This window comes from Salmo salar, chromosome 09, assembly GCF_965601325.2.
Source record: "Salmo salar chromosome 09, fSalSal1, whole genome shotgun sequence".
Classification (NCBI taxonomy): Eukaryota; Metazoa; Chordata; class Actinopteri; order Salmoniformes; family Salmonidae; genus Salmo; species Salmo salar.
The window spans coordinates 143047481-143069827 of record NC_138299.1 but is presented as its reverse complement, the minus strand read 5'-3'; the positions used below and the strand labels follow the sequence as shown (position 1 = coordinate 143069827).

The 22347-nt window shown below is 46.4% G+C and overlaps 1 protein-coding gene across 5 annotated transcripts in view; it reads right to left on the bottom strand.

Annotated features, from left to right (window-relative positions):
* The window catches only part of LOC106613081 (RNA-binding protein Musashi homolog 2), a 348890-nt gene that overhangs the window by 268228 nt on the left and 58315 nt on the right, over positions 1-22347 (bottom strand). For all 5 annotated transcript variants that reach the window (XM_045724689.2, XM_045724688.2, XM_045724693.2 and 2 more), the window contains exon 6: positions 17488-17580. In XM_045724689.2, the coding sequence (XP_045580645.1) occupies positions 17488-17580 (93 nt within the window). The remainder of the gene's footprint in view (positions 1-17487; positions 17581-22347) is intronic.

The window sequence follows — 22347 nt, the reverse complement described above, 5'->3', positions numbered from 1 at the left end:
TGGAGCGTAAGGGGAGAGGTTGGGGGTGAGGGGAGAGATTGGGGGTGAGTGGAGATGTTGGTAGAGGTTGGGTGTGAGGGGAGAGGTTGGGGGTGAGGGGAGAGGTTGGTAGAGGTTGGGGTGAGGGGAGAGGTTGGTAGAGATTGAGGGGTGAGGGGAGAGGTTGGTAGAGGTTGAGGGGTGAGTGGAGAGGTTGGTAGAGGTTGAGGGGTGAGGGGTGAGTGGAGAGATTGGTAGAGGTTGAGGGGTGAGTGGAGAGGTTGGTAGAGGTTGAGGGGTGAGTGGAGAGGTTGGTAGAGGTTGAGGGGTGAGGGGAGAAGTTGGTAGAGGTTGGAGCGTAAGGGGAGAGGTGGAGGGTAAGGGGAGAGGTTGGGGGTGAGGGGAGAGATTGGAGCGTAAGGGGAGAGGTTGGAGCGTAAGGGGAGAGGTTGGGGGTGAGGGGAGAGATTGGGGGTGAGGGGAGAGGTTGGCGCGTAAGGGGAGAGGTTGGGGGTGAGGGGAGAGGTTGGGGGTGAGGGGAGAGGTTAGAGCGTAAGGGGAGAGGTTGGGGGTGAGGGGAGAGGTTGGAGCGTAAAGGGAGAGGTTGGGGGTGAGGGGAGAGGTTAGAGCGTAAGGGGAGAGGTTGGGGGTGAGGGGAGAGGTTGGGGGTGAGGGGAGAGGTTGGAGCGTAAGGGGAGAGTTGGGTGAGGTTGGGGGAAGATGTTGGGAGAGGTTGAGGGTTGAGGGGAACGAAAGGACCTTTTGCTTTGTTCTCATTCACCTCCTGATGCGAGTGATTTAGTCGCCTTTCGACACTTAGTGTCAATGTTGTTTTTCCCCCAAAGACACATACACAGAAAGGTGGACAGGTGCTGGTTTGTCTACAGAGCTCTGTCGTTCCATAGGGTGGACATCGAGGAAGACAGTCATTGGCCTAAACAGACATGAAAGGTCTGGACACGGGTAATTTAACTTTATTTATTTAGTCTCAATGTAGGTAGTCTTGCTCCATGTCCATAATGTTTTCAGTTATTCTGCCTTTATATCTAGTGACACTTTTCCTGTTGTAACAGGTGGTGTTTCTCAGACTTTATGCCAGTCCCTCAGTCGCTGTATCCAAGTTAAGACAACACGCTTTGCCATAAGGCAGAGACTACAGAGGATTACAAAGGATTACAAAAGCATGACTGATCTTTATTTTGTTCTGACCGGGCATTTTTTATAACTGTCAGGCAGGCAGAGGTACTCCACTGAGCCAGGGGCTTCTGAGCGCTAGCTATCAGGTTGAGGGTCAAAGGTCAAACACCTGTGGGCAGTGCCAACCTCAGAGGGCAGAGCGGCAATGTGTGATCATTGGGGGGGGGGTGAGAGGGTGACAGTGTGCAGAGACCACCAGCTCCCTTGCCAACATGTCCTCCCAACACACACAGAGAGACACAGACACACTAACAGACATTATCTCTCTCTCTGGAGTGGAGTCTCACCAGCTGTCTGTAACTACTCTCAGATGGATGAAAACCACCTGCTGTTGGGGGAAATTAAAAAGCTTGTTAGGCCTTTTTTCTTCTCCTTTTTCCTCCTCCCGTTTAATTATTCACTCTTTCATTGAGGTATGTTTCCTGAGAAACGCCAGAGAGACAGGTTGATCAAGTCGAGAATCCTGTTGTTTAAACTTGCAATCTGTTTTTTATGTTTCTGGATTAAAAAGGCAACAGCATGACAAATCAGGGCAACATTCTGAGGAGCTGTAGCATCAGTATTGTTTTGTATTGTTAATTACAAGTGGCAGAAGATGTGAAAAGCATTCACACACAATGAGAAAACAAAAAGAGAACTACAGCAGGTGATATTTCAACCCCTAATATAAGAGGAGGATGAATGGGCCATTTTAAAGAATGTAAAGAGAATCTTCTGCTCGTATTAATAGACAGTGAATCTTTCTTCATATCACATCTAAAGGTGGTGTATCTGGGAGCAGAGCCAGTACTGAGGTGGAGAAGCCTGCCTCATTGGCTCATCATTCTCTAACACACTTGTTTCATTACATAGCAGGAGGGGATAGAGGAGGCTAATGCTTTACCTTGTCTACGTACAAATGTCCATTTTAACAGGGAAAAAACTCATCTGATACATGTTAGTATTTGCACGTACAAAAATGATTTGCACTGCAGTTGGTATGATCATGTTGCTAATAAATAATACACTTTGTGTGTGACGTCATATGATGTCAATACAATGTCGTTGTTGCATTAATTGGTATATCATCAAAAATAACTGGGCAAAAAATACAACGCATTCCATTTCCTGCCATTTTATCGTTAACCTGTGAAAGTGCATTAACTACAGCCTATGGACTTGTTTATCAGAGGCTGATGTGGATTGGCTGTGTGTGTGTGACAGTGATGTGGCCTGTGTTCCCAGACCCAGACACAACACTGAGATGGTCAAGGGTTGTCGTAGTCGACCTTGCTTCTCTTCTACACTCTCCCCCAGGAAGACTCTCCTAACAGCAGCGGGAGTAGGAGCCTGAACGTTCCTTCCCCATTGTGTATGCTGGACCACTCTGACGACCGGCACTGTGTCATCACTGTTTTTCCCGGCAGGGGCACCCCTTGGAGTGAGCTCTGGTTTTGAAAGTTCATTAAAACCCACGTAATGCGCTGGCATTTCAGTTAATTAGTGCACCGCCTGCGAGTCCTTCACCCCTTTCCTCGTGCACTTGACTCCTATGGGGAGAATGTGCACTAAGAGGAGAGCTCACCAAAAGACATTTACATATAGCAGTACAGGAGCAGCAGACCATAGACAGTACGTGTGTGCGTGCTTCCTGTTGCCTTATCTACTGTATATCTAGCCAGCCTGTGTAGATCTGCAGTATGTCAGATTTTAACCTATGCAGCAATCTATCTATCCACAGTATCTCAATTATACTGACTTGAAAGTATTTATCAATGACAGTCTCTGGGTATATCAACAATGGAAAGCAGAGATGAGATGAGATTCAGTGAGGGGCGGCAATGGACCAGTTCTCACATTCATGCCCTTAAAGAGATTGTACAGTATTGTAAGCACTTACATATTTATTTCATAACATATTGTAAGAATTGGGATTCGTAACATATCAGAAGAATTGCAGGAACATTTAAATATATGTATTATTATGTTTTTTGCACAAGGTAAAATATAATATGAAATGGATGACATTGTACACAACTGTGCACAATTTACGGGGACCCGTTTTGGCTCCTGAGTGCTACTTTCAAAACTACTGGCTGAAATTACACAAGACCTTTATAACGCATCTTAACACTTTAGACTAGCCTTTACTGATTAGCTAGCTACCATGCATCATTCTGTCATCGCTGCACTCCCATTCCTCCAAACCCTATACATGTCTATTAAAACAGACCCTCTCTGCTGTTGTTAACATTAATTAGACCCGGCTAAAGAGAAGGTCTTGAGAGTGAGTGTTTCATAGTGAACGCTCCTCCTAATATCCGTCTTGTCTTTTAGTCTGACGCGTCAGTCGTGACTGTGCTGGAGCTGTTCCAATGCTGGGGCTCTGGAGCATCGCACCGCGCCGTACCGGCTGAGTCTGTGTGTGTTATACACTCCTTCTCCGCTGTGTAAGCACAGTAATTGTATATGATGTTCAATACCTTTGAGGCTTCATTAAGCCTTTGCATCAAGCTACAGACAAAAACAAGTCCTACCTTGCAAGGAGGGAGGGAGGGAGGGAGGGAGGGAGGAGGGAGGGAGGGAGGGAGGGAGGGAGGGAGGGAGGGAGGGAGGGAGGGAGGGAGGGAGGGAGGGAGGGAGGGAGGGAGGGAGGGAGAAAAAAAAACAAAGCCATTTGCGGTGTTTTAAAAGTGCTTTGAGTGGGAGGCAGTTATTCCAACGGGAAACGGTGGTTTTTCTTTTTTCTAAATGAGCCATCACAGGCTGCCAGTGTGCACTATCCATGCTGTTGCGGTTGTACGATCAGAATGTGTGTGTGTGTGTTGAGGGGAGGTGGGATTGTAAGGCTTAAGAAGCAACCTAGCGGGATCATTTTCTTTCCCTCTTTTTCTTGTCTGTTTTCCCGCTGAGAACTCAAATGTTGATTTTAACTTAGCTCCTCCACTCGAGGCGACCACAGGTATCTCTGTACAGTCTTAGTCCTTTCCTAACTGTAAAAGACAACAATAGGACAGAAACAGAACGCTCAACTCTTGAGGTCACTGCTCACCATAGCTTGAAATACGACACCATAATCGTGTTTCGCCTCAACTTTTGAGGTCGAGTGGAGCCTGAGAGGGAGCCCGTCACTCAAGCCAGTGTTTACTGAATGGTTCTCTGCAGCTTCGCTAGAGAACCAGCCACCTGCTGTTCCTTACTGCCGGCTCCCAGCAGCAGAGAAAGAGAAAGAGCCAGGCTTTGCAGGTGTTCAGAGCAGCCTTGGCAGGGAAGGCTTATTTCAGCCTGGATATCTTGGATGCCTCCTTACCCTGGTTGAAGATCACAGGTATAGGCCCCCAGTTGGAAAGTTATTACGAGTCTGGGGCCGTCTCGGCAGGGCTTCGTGTGGCGCTAGTGGATGGGAGGAAATGCCATTCTGAGGAAGAACCTGTTTCTTTAAATCCTAATAGCTCCTCGGTCTGATTTAATTGGCACACTTCATGCCTGAGCCGATCGTAATCTGTTCTCTCCTTCAGGGCGCTGCGAGACAGACGAGACAAGCCAATGCTATCTGACAGGAGGAGACTCACTGCGGAAGCCGGATAAGTTGAGCTCATCCAAAGCTCTGCCAGATCCCTTTGACAAAATCTTCAAAATGTGGGCAATCTCAGAGCAGAGAATGCTTTACCTTGTGTGCTTCAAACAGACGTTCTCCTTCCTTCTGCATCACTCCACATTCCCCACCAATCACCAAAGATTGTCGTCCACTATCTATATGAGATTTAGCCAAGTGAACGGGTGCCAGCAATCCATTCAATGCTCTTTAAACAGCTTGGGTCTTTGAGTAGAACTGACAGGTGTTTTATACCAATGACCCAATGACTTTGTTCTGAGGCAATCCCGCCTTACCCTAGAGGAATCTAGGAGGATTTACCGGTCTAAAGCGTTGCATGGACGCCAAACCATAACAGTGAGGACTGAGGGACCCTGAATCCCACTGACCAGGAGATCTATGGGTTGTAAAACCAAAGCCAAAAACATTTAGTATATCGACATCAAATAACAAGAGTGCTGAATTTTGTTCATTAGGATTACTTATGTGAATATGCGGTGAATTTCACAATTGCTGATAACAAACCATGAGGGACACAACCCTGATGACTTCCATAAGACCTGCAGGCCTGTCCTCTCACCCACTAAATCATCTCAGAGCTCAGGGACTTTCAGGAGAAAAGCCATTAGTTAGGATGACCATTAGTGAGCTAGAATGAGTTTGGGGAATGAATGTGGACTGTGAGGGGCCATTTAATTGAATGGTTAATGACCTGATGAAAATCATGGAACAGGTTGAGTCTCAAACTACACCGTATTCCCTTTGTAGTGCACTACATTTGACCAGAGCCACATATGCACTACTCATAGATAGACTCTTAGGGTTTGACATTGAGGAGGACATTGCCCCTAAGAGCTGGGATACAACTGAGGTGGAGTGCACATCCTCTGAATGGCCTCCTAGCAGCTAGTACCGAAAGACCAATCATCTCTATAGGCTAACCCATACACGCAGGCAAGAAATTACAATGGAAAACATCGCCAAGAGGCAACTTCCTATTCCCAAGTGAGTGTTTAAAAACCATCCCTCTTGACTACAGGAAACACTGCCAGTACCCAGAGCAAACAAAGGTTAGAGAGAATATTAAATCATTTGTCTTGTTATTTCTCTCTCTCCACTGAACGGGCAGGTTCAGTTAGCTCTCGCTTCATTCATTCTATTCTACAGGCACAAGCCGTAACCGCTGGTGATTTCACCAGGATTAAAACCACAGAGCAGCCCAGCCCTGCAACCGCAAGGGGGAACAGAGTGGAGGAGGAGTCAGTTGGGTACCAAACAAACCTGCTTTACAGATCAGTAAACTGTAAGAAGAGCTAACAGCAGCCAACAGCGCAGCAGTTCCCCGGTGCTGTGTACCAGTCAAATAAGACATGTTAACCTTGTATTAAAGGCAAAGCCAAAATGGTATTCACAACCTGGTTCTGTAAGAGAATCACAAGGCCCTGGACTAAACAGCAAGCTGTTATTGGGCTGGCATGTAGCCCAGTGGAGGTGGTGGTGAACAGGTTAAGTCAAAAGCTGACAGACCTCCACTATGGGGCCATCATTAAAGGTTGTGAACAGGTTAGGTTAAGAGAGGTATGGGTAAGGAGGTTAGCTGATACACTGTGGGTCTGTGAGGTAGATAAAGCAAAGCCATTCTCACCCCCAAGAGACAGAATCAACACAATTCCACAAATAACCTTAGTTGAAATAATCAATTACTATTTTGACAAAAAAGGAAAATGACCAATTCAAATATATTTTTCTGAATATATTCATTTGAAATCCTTCCTGGGCAGTATGAGGGGTGTGAGGACGTTGTCTTTGGTCTGTGCCCTCTGCCTTCTACTCATCTGCAGGAGAAGAACAAGCAGCCAAACTACAGCTCCAACTTCACTGTGATTACACAGAGGGGTGAGACAGCTCCAACTTCACTGTGATTACACAGAGGGGTGAGACAGCTCCAACTTCACTGTGATTACACAGAGGGGTGAGACAGCTCCAACTTCACTGTGATTACACAGAGGGGTGAGACAGCTCCAACTTCACTGTGATTACACAGAGGGGTGAGACAGCTCCAACTTCACTGTGATTACACAGAGGGGTGAGACAGCTCCAACTTCACTGTGATTACACAGAGGGGTGAGACAGCTCCAACTTCACTGTGATTACACAGAGGGGTGAGACAGCTCCAACTTCACTGTAATTACACAGAGGGGTGAGACAGCTCCAACTTCACTGTGATTACACAGAGGGGTGAGACAGCTCCAACTTCACTGTGATTACACAGAGGGGTGAGACAGCTCCAACTTCACTGTGATTACACAGAGGGGTGAGACAGCTCCAACTTCACTGTGATTACACAGAGGGGTGAGACAGCTCCAACTTCACTGTAATTACACAGAGGGGTGAGACAGCTCCAACTTCACTGTGATTACACAGAGGGGTGAGACAGCTCCAACTTCACTGTGATTACACAGAGGGGTGAGACAGCTCCAACTTCACTGTGATTACACAGAGGGGTGAGACAGCTCCAACTTCACTGTGATTACACAGAGGGGTGAGACAGCTATGGCCAACCCTGAATCAACTGTGTTTTCAATCCTAACGAGGAGATTCAGTTTCACTCATTGACTCTGGGGCTATGAAGAGCATTCTGATCAGGGTGACTCAGAGGTCAGAATCATCACAGAACTAATCCCGTGGACTGGAGAGGAGGAGTCTACTCCCCTCTTTCATCCCTCAGTAACCCCTAGAGATGAGGAGTCTACTTCCCTCAGTAACCCCTAGAGATGAGGAGTCTACTTCCCTCAGTAACCCCTAGAGATGAGGAGTCTACTCCCCTCAGTAACCCCTAGAGATGAGGAGTCTACTCCCCTCAGTAACCCCTAGAGATGAGGAGTCTACTCCCCTCAGTAACCCCTAGAGATGAGGAGTCTACTCCCCTCAGTAACCCCTAGAGAAGGAGTCTACATCCCTCAGTAACCCCTAGAGATGAGGAGTCTACTCCCCTCAGTAACCCCTAGAGAAGGAGTCTACTCCCCTCAGTAACCCCTAGAGATGAGGAGTCTACTCCCCTCAGTAACCCCTAGAGATGAGGAGTCTACTTCCCTCAGTAACCCCTAGAGAAGGAGTCTACTCCCCTCAGTAACCCCTAGAGATGAGGAGTCTACTCCCCTCAGTAACCCCTAGAGAAGGAGTCTACTTCCCTCAGTAACCCCTAGAGATGAGGAGTCTACTCCCCTCAGTAACCCCTAGAGATGAGGAGTGTACTTCCCTCAGTAACCCCTAGAGATGAGGAGTCTACTCCCCTCAGTAACCCCTAGAGATGAGGAGTCTACTCCCCTCAGTAACCCCTAGAGATGAGGAGTCTACTCCCCTCAGTAACCCCTAGAGATGAGGAGTCTACTCCCCTCAGTAACCCCTAGAGAAGGAGTCTACATCCCTCAGTAACCCCTAGAGATGAGGAGTCTACTCCCCTCAGTAACCCCTAGAGATGAGGAGTCTACTCCCCTCAGTAACCCCTAGAGATGAGGAGTCTACTCCCCTCAGTAACCCCTAGAGATGAGGAGTCTACTCCCCTCAGTAACCCCTAGAGATGAGGAGTCTACTCCCCTCAGTAACCCCTAGAGATGAGGAGTCTACTCCCCTCAGTAACCCCTAGAGATGAGGAGTCTACTCCCCTCAGTAACCCCTAGAGATGAGGAGTCTACTCCCCTCAGTAACCCCTAGAGAAGGAATCTACTCCCTCTCAGTAACCCCTAGAGATGAGGAGTCTACTTCCCTCAGTAACCCCTAGAGATGAGGAGTCTACTTCCCTCAGTAACCCCTAGAGATGAGGAGTCTACTTCCCTCAGTAACCCCTAGAGATGAGGAGTCTACTTCCCTCAGTAACCCCTAGAGATGAGGAGTCTACTCCCCTCAGTAACCCCTAGAGATGAGGAGTCTACTCCCCTCAGTAACCCCTAGAGAAGGAGTCTACATCCCTCAGTAACCCCTAGAGATGAGGAGTCTACTCCCCTCAGTAACCCCTAGAGATGAGGAGTCTACTCCCCTCAGTAACCCCTAGAGAAGGAGTCTACATCCCTCAGTAACCCCTAGAGATGAGGAGTCTACTCCCCTCAGTAACCCCTAGAGATGAGGAGTCTACTCCCCTCAGTAACCCCTAGAGATGAGGAGTCTACTCCCCTCAGTAACCCCTAGAGATGAGGAGTCTACTTCCCTCAGTAACCCCTAGAGATGAGGAGTCTACTCCCCTCAGTAACCCCTAGAGATGAGGAGTCTACTCCCCTCAGTAACCCCTAGAGAAGGAGTCTACATCCCTCAGTAACCCCTAGAGAAGGAGTCTACATCCCTCAGTAACCCCTAGAGATGAGGAGTCTACTCCCCTCAGTAACCCCTAGAGAAGGATTTTACTCCCCTCAGTAACCCCTAGAGATGAGGAGTCTACTTCCCTCAGTAACCCCTAGAGATGAGGAGTCTACTCCCCTCAGTAACCCCTAGAGATGAGGAGTCTACTCCCCTCAGTAACCCCTAGAGATGAGGAGTCTACTCCCTTCAGTAACCCCTAGAGATGAGGAGTCTACTTCCCTCAGTAACCCCTAGAGAAGGAGTCTACTCCCCTCAGTAACCCCTAGAGATGAGGAGTCTACTTCCCTCAGTAACCCCTAGAGATGAGGAGTCTACATCCCTCAGTAACCCCTAGAGATGAGGAGTCTACATCCCTCAGTAACCCCTAGAGATGAGGAGTCTACTCCCCTCAGTAACCCCTAGAGATGAGGAGTCTACTCCCCTCAGTAACCCCTAGAGATGAGGAGTCTACTCCCCTCAGTAACCCCTAGAGATGAGGAGTCTACTCCCCTCAGTAACCCCTAGAGATGAGGAGTCTACTCCCCTCAGTAACCCCTAGAGAAGGATTTTACTCCCCTCAGTAACCCCTAGAGATGAGGAGTCTACTTCCCTCAGTAACCCCTAGAGATGAGGAGTCTACTCCCCTCAGTAACCCCTAGAGATGAGGAGTCTACTTCCCTCAGTAACCCCTAGAGATGAGGAGTCTACTTCCCTCAGTAACCCCTAGAGATGAGGAGTCTACTTCCCTCAGTAACCCCTAGAGAAGGATTTTACTCCCCTCAGTAACCCCTAGAGATGAGGAGTCTACTCCCCTCAGTAACCCCTAGAGATGAGGAGTCTACTCCCCTCAGTAACCCCTAGAGATGAGGAGTCTACTCCCCTCAGTAACCCCTAGAGATGAGGAGTCTACATCCCTCAGTAACCCCTAGAGATGAGGAGTCTACTCCCCTCAGTAACCCCTAGAGATGAAGAGTCTACTCCCCTCAGTAACCCCTAGAGATGAGGAGTCTACTTCCCTCAGTAACCCCTAGAGATGAGGAGTCTACTTCCCTCAGTAACCCCTAGAGAAGGATTTTACTCCCCTCAGTAACCCCTAGAGATGAGGAGTCTACTCCCCTCAGTAACCCCTAGAGATGAGGAGTCTACTCCCCTCAGTAACCCCTAGAGATGAGGAGTCTACATCCCTCAGTAACCCCTAGAGATGAGGAGTCTACTCCCCTCAGTAACCCCTAGAGATGAGGAGTCTACTCCCCTCAGTAACCCCTAGAGAAGGATTTTACTCCCCTCAGTAACCCCTAGAGATGAGGAGTCTACTCCCCTCAGTAAGCCCTAGAGAAGGATTTTACTCCCCTGCTTCCTTCTCCAGCAGGGAATTGGGAAAAGGAGTGTATAGCTTGATTTAAGGATTCAACCATATTAAACAATTTACCTTTTAGCTCACTGCTTAGCTTTGGAGGCTCTGCTGTACTGTGCAGAGAATGTTTTTGGGCCAGAGGTAAAAGTCTAAGAATCCTAAATGGATTCTATTTCTATAAAGTCAGGTTCACACATTAGAACAGTACATTAAGATAAAACATTATATAACCACAAATAATAGTAATATGTCTGTTGTTTATGACAGGCCAAATTAAACTAAACACTGGGTTTGTCTCGAAGTAAAGTCGAGGTACAGTATCTCTGATGACAGGTAACAGGTGAAAGGTTAGGTCAGAGCAGGATCAACAACCCAAGCAGGAGTTGTTGCAGCTCAGCTAGATAAGTGCACTTTGTTTTGAGACAAACTCCAAGCCGATTATAACAAAGGTATGTATGACTAAGCATTAGCAAGCCAGGCTAATTAGCCTGCTCTGGGTGTTAACAATGCAAGAGGGAGGAGGGGGGAGGTGGGGTGAATGGGCCCCCCCTTTTCTGCTAATTTGGAAGATTACGCCAGGAAGTGGGTAGAGGTTAAGAGTGCCCCATTGCATAATCATGAAGATGAATCATCTAACTTGTGCCGTCCCCATGTCGTTTAGCCCCAACTGTAAAACTCCTGAGAGAGAATTGTCCACTTTGTCAAGACTGCTTTAGGTTTATAACAATGGGTATAGCTAGCTGATAAAGCACAACTCTTGGAGGGCAGAGGAAGGAGACCATATGCAAGTACCATATGCAAATAATATCCCAAAAGACAGTCACTCTGGTCTGAATTAAGACAATACATAGTGTAGCACTGAAATGTAGATGACTGTATCTAAACAGAGGTGGCAGTGTCCCTGGTCCATTTAAACAGACTCATTCAGTACAGTACATCCAGCTTCCTGTAGCCTAGGGCTCCTCTGCTTAAGATGCACTTTGGGGCTGACGCATAAAACAGGGAGGAAAGGCCTCTCTTCTGGAGAGCACTCTGTCATAGCAGTACACACACACTCACAGCAGCCTGCTAGGTCTGGGAGAGCACAGTCTGTGAGAAGACAGATCCTATGACCCTGGTTCCCCACACCACCTGCTTCCCACCCCCATGAAGCACACACAGCCAGCAGCACTCTCTGCTAATTGGCTAATTCTGGATCCGCACCAAACAAAACACAAATGCGAAACACACACTGACACACGCACACACACTGACACACACTCAGACATTAATACACACACGAGCACACATGTGCGCACACACACACACACACACACACACACACACACACACACACACACACACACACACACACACACACACACACACACACACACACACAGGTATCAGTAGTGCTGACATGGGAGTCATCAAGAGCAGGCTGCAAATGGATTCCCAGAGTTTACATTTCAAACAACTCACTTCCAGCCACCCTCCTACCTCCCTCTTTCCCTCCCTCCCTCTACTTCTGACTTCTTCCCTTAATCCATCCCTCCACTTCTGACTTCTTCCCTCCAAAACACAGCTGCTGTGCTTGGTACAGGTCTGCTCTCATTTCTCTGAGAGAACACTGGCTAATTAACTGCTTTATTCACTCAGATGGACTCCTCACTGACAAGCACACACACACACAAAGAGAGGGGGCAATAGTGCGGGCAGACAAGACGGGGCCCTGCGGCCATGGGTCCAGTCTGGTGACCTGGGGGGGGGGGGGGGGGGGGTATAGGGCCAGGATCCAGCCCCTCTCTGTCAATCAGTTTGATTGGGCCTCCTCTAACCCAGGAGAGATGAGATCTAGAGGCTACCAGGACAGGAACCATGTGGCCCGTTTCTTAATAACCTCTATGAGATGGGTGTCCCTAAGCCAGGACGGTTGTTGCTAACATGCGCTAATGTGACTAGAATGACGTTCTATTGTTAATCTAACTGCACTGTCCAATTAACAGTAGCTATTACAGTGAAAAAAGACCATGCTTTTGTTTGAGGAGAGTGCACAACAACAAAAAACTTTTACCACGGCAACTGGTTTGATACATTCACCTCTGAAGGTAAATAATGTACTTACATTCAGTAATCTTGCTCTGATTTGTCATCCTGAGGGTCCCAGAGATAAAATGTAGCGTAGTTTTGTTTGATAAAATTCATTTTTATGTTCAAATGTAGGAACTGGAGTCCACAGTTTGACCCCAGTGCTGTCTCTGGCTCCACACCCACCCCGCCCGGCCATCTAGATGTGTGAAAGTAAGCGTATAAGCTAACGATCCATCATGTATGACATTCCTGGGATGTGTACGCAAAAAAAAATATTACCATAGCATTTTGGAGACTTTCATTTCCCTCACCAACTTTAAACATCAGCTATCTGAGCAGCTAACCGATCGCTACAGCTGTACAAAGTCTATCTGTAAATAGCCCACCCAATCTACCTACCTCATCCCCATAGTGTTTTTATTTACTTTTCTGCTCTTTTGCACACCAGTATCTCTACTTACACATCATCATCTGCTCATTTATCACTCCAGTGCTAATCTGCTAAATTGTAATTCTTCGCTACTATGGCCTATTTATTGCCTACCTCCTCACGCCATTTGCATACACTGTATATAGACGTTATTTTTTTTCTTACTGTGTCATTGACTTGTTTATTGTGTTATTGGCTTGTTTATTGTTTATTCCATGTGTAACTCTGTGCTGTTGTCTGTGTCACACTGCTTTGCTTTATCTTGGCCAGGTCGCAGTTGTAAATGAGAACTTGTTCTCAACTAGCCTACCTGGTTAACTAGCATTCGGAATTTTGGATGAAAAGTGTGCCCAAATTAAACTGTCTGCTACTCAGGCCCAGAAGCTAGGATATGCATATAATTGGTAGATTTGGATAGAAAACACAAATGTTTACAAAACTGTTAAAATAATGTCTGTGAGTATAACAGAACTGATATGCCAGGCAAAAATCTGAGGAAAATCCATCCAGGAAGTGCTATTATTTTGAAAGGCTGTTTTTCCATTGAAAGCCTATCCACCATATAAAGACTTAGGACCCAGTTCACGATCTTGATGGCTTCTTCTACATGTTGCCAGTCTTTAGGCATTGTTTCAGACTTTTACTCTGAAAAATGAGGGAGATACAGCACTTTCAATGAGTGGACAGTGGAAATTTCCAGACATGAGTCCAGCTCGCCTTTCTTGTTTCTTCTTTTCTATTGAGTAAGCTTTTGTCCGGTTGAAATATTATTGATAATTTATGACAAAAACAACCTGAGGATTGATTTTAAATATCGTTTGACATGTTTCTACGAACTTTTATTGAACTTTTTTTATTTTTCGTCTGGATGTTGAGAGCGCGCTTTGTGCCGTTGGATTACTGAACTAAACACACCAACAAAACTGAGGTTTTTTGGACATAAAGAGGGACATTATCGAACAAAACAAACATTTATTGTGTAACATGGAGTCCTGGGAGTGCCACCAGATGAAGATCAAAGGTAAGTGATTCATTTAATCACTATTTCTGACTTTTGTGAGTCCTCTCCTTGGCTGGAAAATGTCTGTATGGTGTTTTGTGGCTAGGCGCTGTCCTAACATAATCGCATGGTGTGCTTTCGCCGTAAAGCCTTTTTGGAATCTGACACAGCGGCTGGATTAACAAGACGTATATCTATAAAATAAAGATGCATTTTTTTTAATGTTCTCTATAGTTATGTACTTGAAAACGTATTAATTTACCAATTCGGCACATTTGGGCTAACTCCTGGCAGACTTGATACAAAATATTGTGCAGTAATGTAAATCTTCACTGGATCACACACTGCTGCCATCTGGTGGCCAAAATCCAAATTACACCTGGACTCCTATCTGAAAGTATGGCCTTTCTCTTGCATTTCACGCTGATGAAAAAAAAAAGTTTTTGGGATTGTATTATCTTTTACCAGATCTAGTGTTATATTGTCCTACATTAATTTCACTTTTCCACAAACTTCAAAGTGTATGCATATCCTTGCTTCAGGTCCTGAGCTACAGGCAGTTAGATTTGGGTATGTCATTTTAAGCGAAAATTAAAATAGAGGGGTAGGATCCTTTAGAGGTCCAAATTCAAATAATTTCTGGGGAACAAAGAAGTACCTTACTGTGATTGTTATAAATTAAAATCACAAATGAAAAAATAAATAAAATAGATCTTAGCAGTGTCACGACTTCCGCCAAAGTCGGCTCCCCTCCTTGTTCGGGCGGCGTTCGGCGTCGCCGGCCTTCTAGCCATCGCTGCTCCATTTTTCATTGTTCCATTTGTTTTGTCTTTTCCCTGCACACCTGGTTTACATTCCCTAATCACACTGCATTTATATATATATATATATATATATATATATATATATATATATATATATATATATACTGCTCAAAAAAATAAAGGGAACACTTAAACAACACAATGTAACTCCAAGTCAATCACACTTCTGTGAAATCAAACTGTCCAATTAGGAAGCAACACTGATTGACAATAAATTTCACATGCTGTTGTGCAAATGGAATAGACAACAGGTGGAAATTATAGGCAATTAGCAAGACACCCCCAATAAAGGAGTGGTTCTGCAGGTGGGGACCACAGACCACTTCTCAGTTCCTGTGCTTCCTGGCTGATGTTTTGGTCACTTTTGAATGCTGGCGGTGCTTTCACTCTAGTGGTAGCATGAGACGTAGTCTACAACCCACACAAGTGGCTCAGGTAGTGCAGCTCATCCAGGATGGCACATCAATGCGAGCTGTGGCAAGAAGGTTTGCTGTGTCTGTCAGCGTAGTGTCCAGAGCATGGAGGCGCTACCAGGAGACAGGCCAGTACATCAGGAGACGTGGAGGAGGCCGTAGGAGGGCAATAACCCAGCAGCAGGACCGCTACCTCCGCCTTTGTGCAAGGAGGAGCAGGAGAAGCACTGCCAGAGCCCTGCAAAATGAGCTCCAGCAGCCACAAATGTGCATGTGTCTGCTCAAACGGTCAGAAACAGACTCCATGAGGGTGGTATGAGGGCCCGATGTCCACAGGTGGGGGTTGTGCTTACAGCCCAACACCGTGCAGGACGTTTGGCATTTGCCAGAGAACACCAAGATTGGCAAATTCGCCACTGGCGCCCTGTGCTCTTCACAGATGAAAGCAGGTTCACACTGAGCACGTGACAGACATGACAGAGTCTGGAGACGCCATGGAGAACGTTCTGCTGCCTGCAACATCCTCCAGCATGACCGGTTTGGCGGTGGGTCAGTCATGGTGTGGGGTGGCATTTCTTTGGGGGGCCGCACAGCCCTCCATGTGCTCGCCAGAGGTAGCCTGACTGCCATTAGGTACCGAGATGAGATCCTCAGACCCCTTGTGAGACCACATGCTGGTGCGGTTGGTGCGGGTGCGGTTGCTGGTGCGGTTGTCCCTGGGTTCCTCCTAATGCAAGACAATGCTAGACCTCATGTGGCTGGAGTGTGTCAGCAGTTCCTGCAAGAGGAAGGCATTGATGCTATGGACTGGCCCGCCCATTTTCCAGACCTGAATCCAATTGAGCACATCTGGGACATAATGTCTCGCTCCATCCACCAACGCCACGTTGCACAGACTGTCCAGGAGTTGGCGGATGCTTTAGTCCAGGTCTGGGAGGAGATCCCTCAGGAGACCGTCCGTCACCTCATCAGGAGCATGCCCAGGCGTTGTAGGGAGATCATACAGGCACGCCGAGGCCACACACACTACTGAGCCTCATTTTGACTTGTTTTAAGGACATTACATCAAAGTTGGATCAGCCTGTAGTGTGGTTTTCCACTTTAATTTTGAGTGTGACTCCAAATCCAGACCTCCATGGGTTGATAAATTGGATTTCCATTGATTATTTTTGTGTGATTTTGTTGTCAGCACATTCAACTATGTAAAGAAAAAAGTATTTAATAAGATTATTTCTTTCATTCAGATCCAGGATGTGTTGTTTAAGTGTTCCCTTTATTTTTTTGAGCAGTATATACTATATATATATATATATATATTCCTCTGAATTGTTTTGCTACGTGTTTAGTGTTACGCGCCAGACTGGTTTTTCCCCGGGTATCGTGTTTTGACCCGTAGTATGTTTATTGTCATACATTTGCATTATTGTGAGTGTTTTTCGCGCTTATTCACTTTTGCCATTGGCTGGAGGTTTTTTGACGCAGCTGCGTCGGTCTTTTGTGCTTCTGCCAAATAAAGTGCGCCTGATCACAACTCTCTGCTCTCCTGCACCTGACTTCTTACCAGTAGCGCACAACCTTGACAAGCAGAGAGCCATTTATCAAGCAAGAATTTATCTAGGACTGTTTGGGAGTGGTTTGAGTGGGGAGGAGAAAACTGAAAACCAGCCGTTATTGGCAGAAAGGTTTGGAACTGTCTTTCTTATTGGTCTATTAACTGTCACCAGGCAGGCCAAAACTCCATCCCGCCAAAACAGGCTGAAATTTCAGGCAGTCTTTTCAAACAGCTCTTACACTAAAAGTGCACTATCATAATGTTAACAATTACCCAGTATTATTTCAACCTCAGTGTGGAAATATATATAAAACGTAGGATGAATTTTCTAAATATTCAAACAAGGCCTTAGAGAGCCAGGAAAACCCAGGCCACTCAATCAAAACCTGGCTGTGTCTCTAACTTCTCTGTAATATAAGGAGAATATTCAAACAATGCTAAGGAGAAGCTAAAACAGACACTTCAGAAATAACAATGGAATCAGTCCCCCTACATGGCTGACAACTGACAAAACAGGTCTTATGGTACACTCAGCAGGATATGACTACATGGGGGAGACTCATCTAAACAACCAGCCTCCACAGACAGTGTAGGAACCAGACAGATCCCAGGGAATGAGTCTGTCGACCTCCTCAGATCTCTATCAGAGACTTGATGAGGCTATTGACTGCCAATTAGAGTGCCACAGAACATCCTCATCCGCTAGTCTATCATCTTGAAATGGCTCAGGACAAGAGGACATCACTTCCAAATAAGCCTTACCTTGCCAAACTGTTCAAAATACAGCTTCACATCTTCAACTACTGTGTTCGCTGATAATCCTCCTACGAATACTTTCTTTGTTCTTGTGACCATCTGGAAGGAGAGAAAAAGGAGAGAGAAAAGAGATCAGCAACACGTGAAAGCATTTTAGAGGACAAATCTCAAGAGCATTCACTGTAAGGGCCCAGAATCATCGTTTGCCGAGTCTGAAGAGAGTGTCGAGTAGTGTAGCATGTAAGCTGCAAGTCCGCGCTCATTTGTTGGGGTGTGTGGGGACATGTCGCCAATGTCACTACCTATGCCAGGTCCTTCCCAAGGCCACACACTGAGCTTTGAAACTTTGACTTTCAAACACAAGAGGAGAGGAGAGAGAAGATAGGAGAGAGAAGAGGACAGGAGAGAGAAGATAGGAGAGAGAAGAAGATAGGAGAGAGAAGAGAAGGGAGAAAGGAGAGAGGAGAAAGGAGTCAAGGTTAACACCCAGTGGGTCAGAGGAGAGAGCACATCTCTCCCCTTGTCTGCCACCACCCATGGTTGGACTACCCATCAGCACTGGCAACACATCCCGAAACAATGGATGGCCAAGTGCAGCCATGGAAACCATCAACATTGCTCACATTTATCACCCGCCATCTTTATGAGCAGCAAGCCAGCAGCACTTCAGTCTCCATCTCTCTCTGCCTTCCTTCTATTCTCTCCGTCCATCTGACATCTTTCCCTCCCTGCAGTTTCATCTGCTTCCCTTGATAGATGATCTGCCTGTACGTCTTTCTCTCCAGTCATTTTCAGGCTGGGCTTTGCGCTAGCAGGCTGCCTCAACTTGTCTGCTGAGAGTTAGGTTTTTTCAGCTCCTGCTGTCTTTATGCCTCCTGACAGGCACGTGAGCCTCTGTGTCTGTGTGTGTGTGTGTGTGTGTGTGTGTGTGTGTGTGTGTGTGTGTGTGTGTGTGTGTGTGTGTGTGTGTGTGTGTGTGTGTGTGTGTGTGTGTCATGGCTGAAGGGATCTCTCAGGCCCTGGAACAACGCAATTACTCTGTCCATTTCTCTCCACTGTGACACCAGACAACAGGCCTTCCATCTTCCCCCTCTCCTCCTCCCTCCATCCCTATCCTTCTACTGTCTCTTTCCATCTCCCCTTCTCTGACACCAGACAACAGGCCTTCCATCTTCACTCCTCCTCCTGCCTTCCTCTATCCTTCTTACTGAATACTCTCTCTTGCTTTCTCTGTCTCTTTCTCTCCTCCTCTCCTCATATGACTGCTGACTCCCTCCTTCTACACATTAGCATACAGGCTGACGGTTAGAACAGGCTTTCAGAGCAACTCTTAGAAGAGATAGTTTGAAGCAGCAGCTGCAGTGAAGACTGACTGCAGAAGTTCAGCACTTCGTCCACAGTGAGGGGATGGTGTAGAAGGACCTGGCCTCTTCACACCTTTTCAACATTCATTAGACCCTCTACATCACTGACAGAGAGCGTCTAGGGCCAGGGCATTTACTTTAGACATCCTCAACACTGGGGCCCTATAAGGGTGCTCAGCCCCCTCCTGTACTCCCTGTTCACCCATGACTGTTCACCCATGACTCTACATCACTGACAGAGAGCGTCTAGGGCCAGGGCATTTACTTTAGACATCCTCAACACTGGGGCCCTATAAGGGTGCTCAGCCCCCTCCTGTACTCCCTGTTCACCCATGACTCTACATCACTGACAGAGAGCGTCTAGGGCCAGGGCATTTACTTTAGACATCCTCAACACTGGGGCCCTATAAGGGTGCTCAGCCCCCTCCTGTACTCCCTGTTCACCCATGACTCTACATCACTGACAGAGAGCGTCTAGGGCCAGGGCATTTACTTTAGACATCCTCAACACTGGGGCCCTATAAGGGTGCTCAGCCCCCTCCTGTACTCCCTGTTCACCCATGACTCTACATCACTGACAGAGAGCGTCTAGGGCCAGGGCATTTACTTTAGACATCCTCAACACTGGGGCCCTATAAGGGTGCTCAGCCCCCTCCTGTACTCCCTGTTCACCCATGACTGTTCACCCATGACTCTACATCACTGACAGAGAGCGTCTAGGGCCAGGGCATTTACTTTAGACATCCTCAACACTGGGGCCCTATAAGGGTGCTCAGCCCCCTCCTGTACTCCCTGTTCACCCATGACTCTACATCACTGACAGAGAGCGTCTAGGGCCAGGGCATTTACTTTAGACATCCTCAACACTGGGGCCCTATAAGGGTGCTCAGCCCCCTCCTGTACTCCCTGTTCACCCATGACTGCGTGGCCAAGCACGCCTCCAACTCAAATCATCAAGTTTGCAGACGACACAACAGTAGTAAGCTTGATTACCAACAATGATGAGACAGCCTGCAGGGAGGAGGTGAGGGCCCCCGGAGTGTGGTGCCAAGAAAACAACCTCTCACTCTACCTCAACAAAACAAAGGAGATGATGGTGGACTTCAGGAAACAGCAGAGGGAGCACCCCCCCTATCCACATAGACGGGACAGCAGTGGAGAAGGTGGAAAGCTTCACGTTCCTCTGCGTACACATCACTGACAAACTGAAATGGTCCACCCACACAGACAGTGAGGTGAAGAAGGCGCAACAGTGCCTCTTCAACCTCAGGAGGCTGAAGAAATTTGGCTTAACACGTAAAACCCTAACAAACTTTTACAGATGCACAATTGAGAGCATCCTGTTGGGCTGTATCACCGCCTGGTACGGCAACTGCATCGCTGACAACCGCAAAGCTCTCCAGAGGGTGGTGCAGTCTGCCCAAACCACCCGAGCCACTGCCTGTTCACCCCGCTATCATCCAGAAGGCGAGGTCAGTACAGGTACATCAAAGCTGGGAACGAGAGACTGAAAAACAGCTTCTATCTCAAGGCCATCAGACTGTTAAACAGCCATCACCAGCACATCAGAGGGGGCTGCCTATAGACATAGATTAGGAATCACTGGCCACTTTAAGGAAATGAAACACTAGCCACTTTAATAAAGTCTCCGTATCTTGCATTGCTCATCTCATATGTGTAAACTGTATTCTATACTATTCTACGGTTTCTTAGTCACCTTACCTGTTTGTAAATATCGCATCACTCATCTCATATGTTTATACTGTACTCTATACTATGCCACTGTATCTTAGTACAATGCCGCTCTGACATACACCACCGTTCAAATGTTTGGGGTCACTTAGAAATGTCCTTGTTTTTGAAAGAAAAGCTATTTTTTTGTACATTAAAATAACATCAAATTGATCAGAAATACAGTTCAATTAACAGGCACACCTGTTAATTGAAAAGCATTCCAGGTGACTACCTTATGAAGCTGTTTGAGAGAATGCCAAGAGTGTGCAAAGCTATCAAGGCCTTCTAGGCAGAGTTGCAGAGACAAACCCATTTCTCAGACTGGCCAATAAAAAGCAAAGATTAAGATGGGCAAAGAACACAGACACTGGACAGAGGAACTCTGCCTAGAAGGCCAGCATCCCAGAGTTGCCTCTTCACTGTTGAAGTTGAGATTGGTGTTTTGAGGGTACTATTTAATGAAGCTGCCAGTTGAGAACTTGTGAGGCGTCTGTTTCTCAAACTAGATGCTCTAATGCTCTTACTCAGTTGTGCACCGGGGCCTCCCACTCCTCTTTCTGTTCTGTTAAGAGCCAGTTTGCTCTGTTCTGTGAAGGGAGTAGTACACAGCGTTGTATGAGTTTCTTGGCAATTTCTCAAATGGAATAGCCTTCATTTCTCAGAACAAGAATAGACTGACGAGTTTCCAAAGAAGGTGCTTGGTTTCTGGCCATTTTGAACCTGTAATCGAACCCCCCAAAGCTGATGCTCCAGATACACAACTAGTCTCAAGAAGGTCAGTTTTATTGCTTCTTTAATCAGAACAACAGTTTTCAGCTGTGCTAACATAATTGCAAAAGGGTTTTCTAATGATCAATTAGCCTTTTAAAATGATAAACTTGGATTAGCTAACACAATGTGCAATTGGAACACAGGAGTGATGGTTGCTGATAATGGGCCTCTGTACACCTATGTAGATATTCCATTAAAAATCAGCTGTTTCCAGCTACAATAGTCATTTACAACATTAACAATGTCTACCCTGTCTTTCGATTCAATTTTATGCTATTTTAATGGACAAAAAATGTGCTTTTCTTTAAAAATCAAGGAAATTTCTAAGTGATGCCAAACTTTTGAATGGTAGTGTATATATATTCTTGATCCATTCCTTAGATTTACGTGTATTTTGAGTACAGTATATGTTGTGAAACTGTTAGATATTACTGCACTGTCGGAGCTAGAAGCACAAGCATTTCACTACATCCGCAATAACATCTGCTAAACAGGTGTATGTGACCAATAACATCTGCTAAACAGGTATGTGACCAATAACATCTGCTAAACAGGTGTATGTGACCAATAACATCTGCTAAACAGGTGTATGTGACCAATAACATCTGCTAAACAGGTGTATGTGACCAATAACATCTGCTAAACAGGTGTATGTGACCAATAACATCTGCTAAACAGGTGTATGTGACCAATAACATCTACTAAACAGGTGTATGTGACCAATAAAATGTTATTTTATTAGACATCACTGTCCACCCTCAGCTTCAATATCCCTCACAGAAATATACAGAAGCAGCGTCTAACATATCTAGCTCAGATTACACTCCACGGCTGATGCTGTAAAGCAGCCAGACATTGTCCTACCTCTATTTCGTACAAGTTTGTTTGAATTGGATGGATTGGTGGAAAGGAGGTGGAAGGTAGAGTTAAAAAACGTGGTGTGTAGATGGTCGTGGCCGTCAGAAGATTAACAGCATCATAAAGCAGTGAGGTGTCG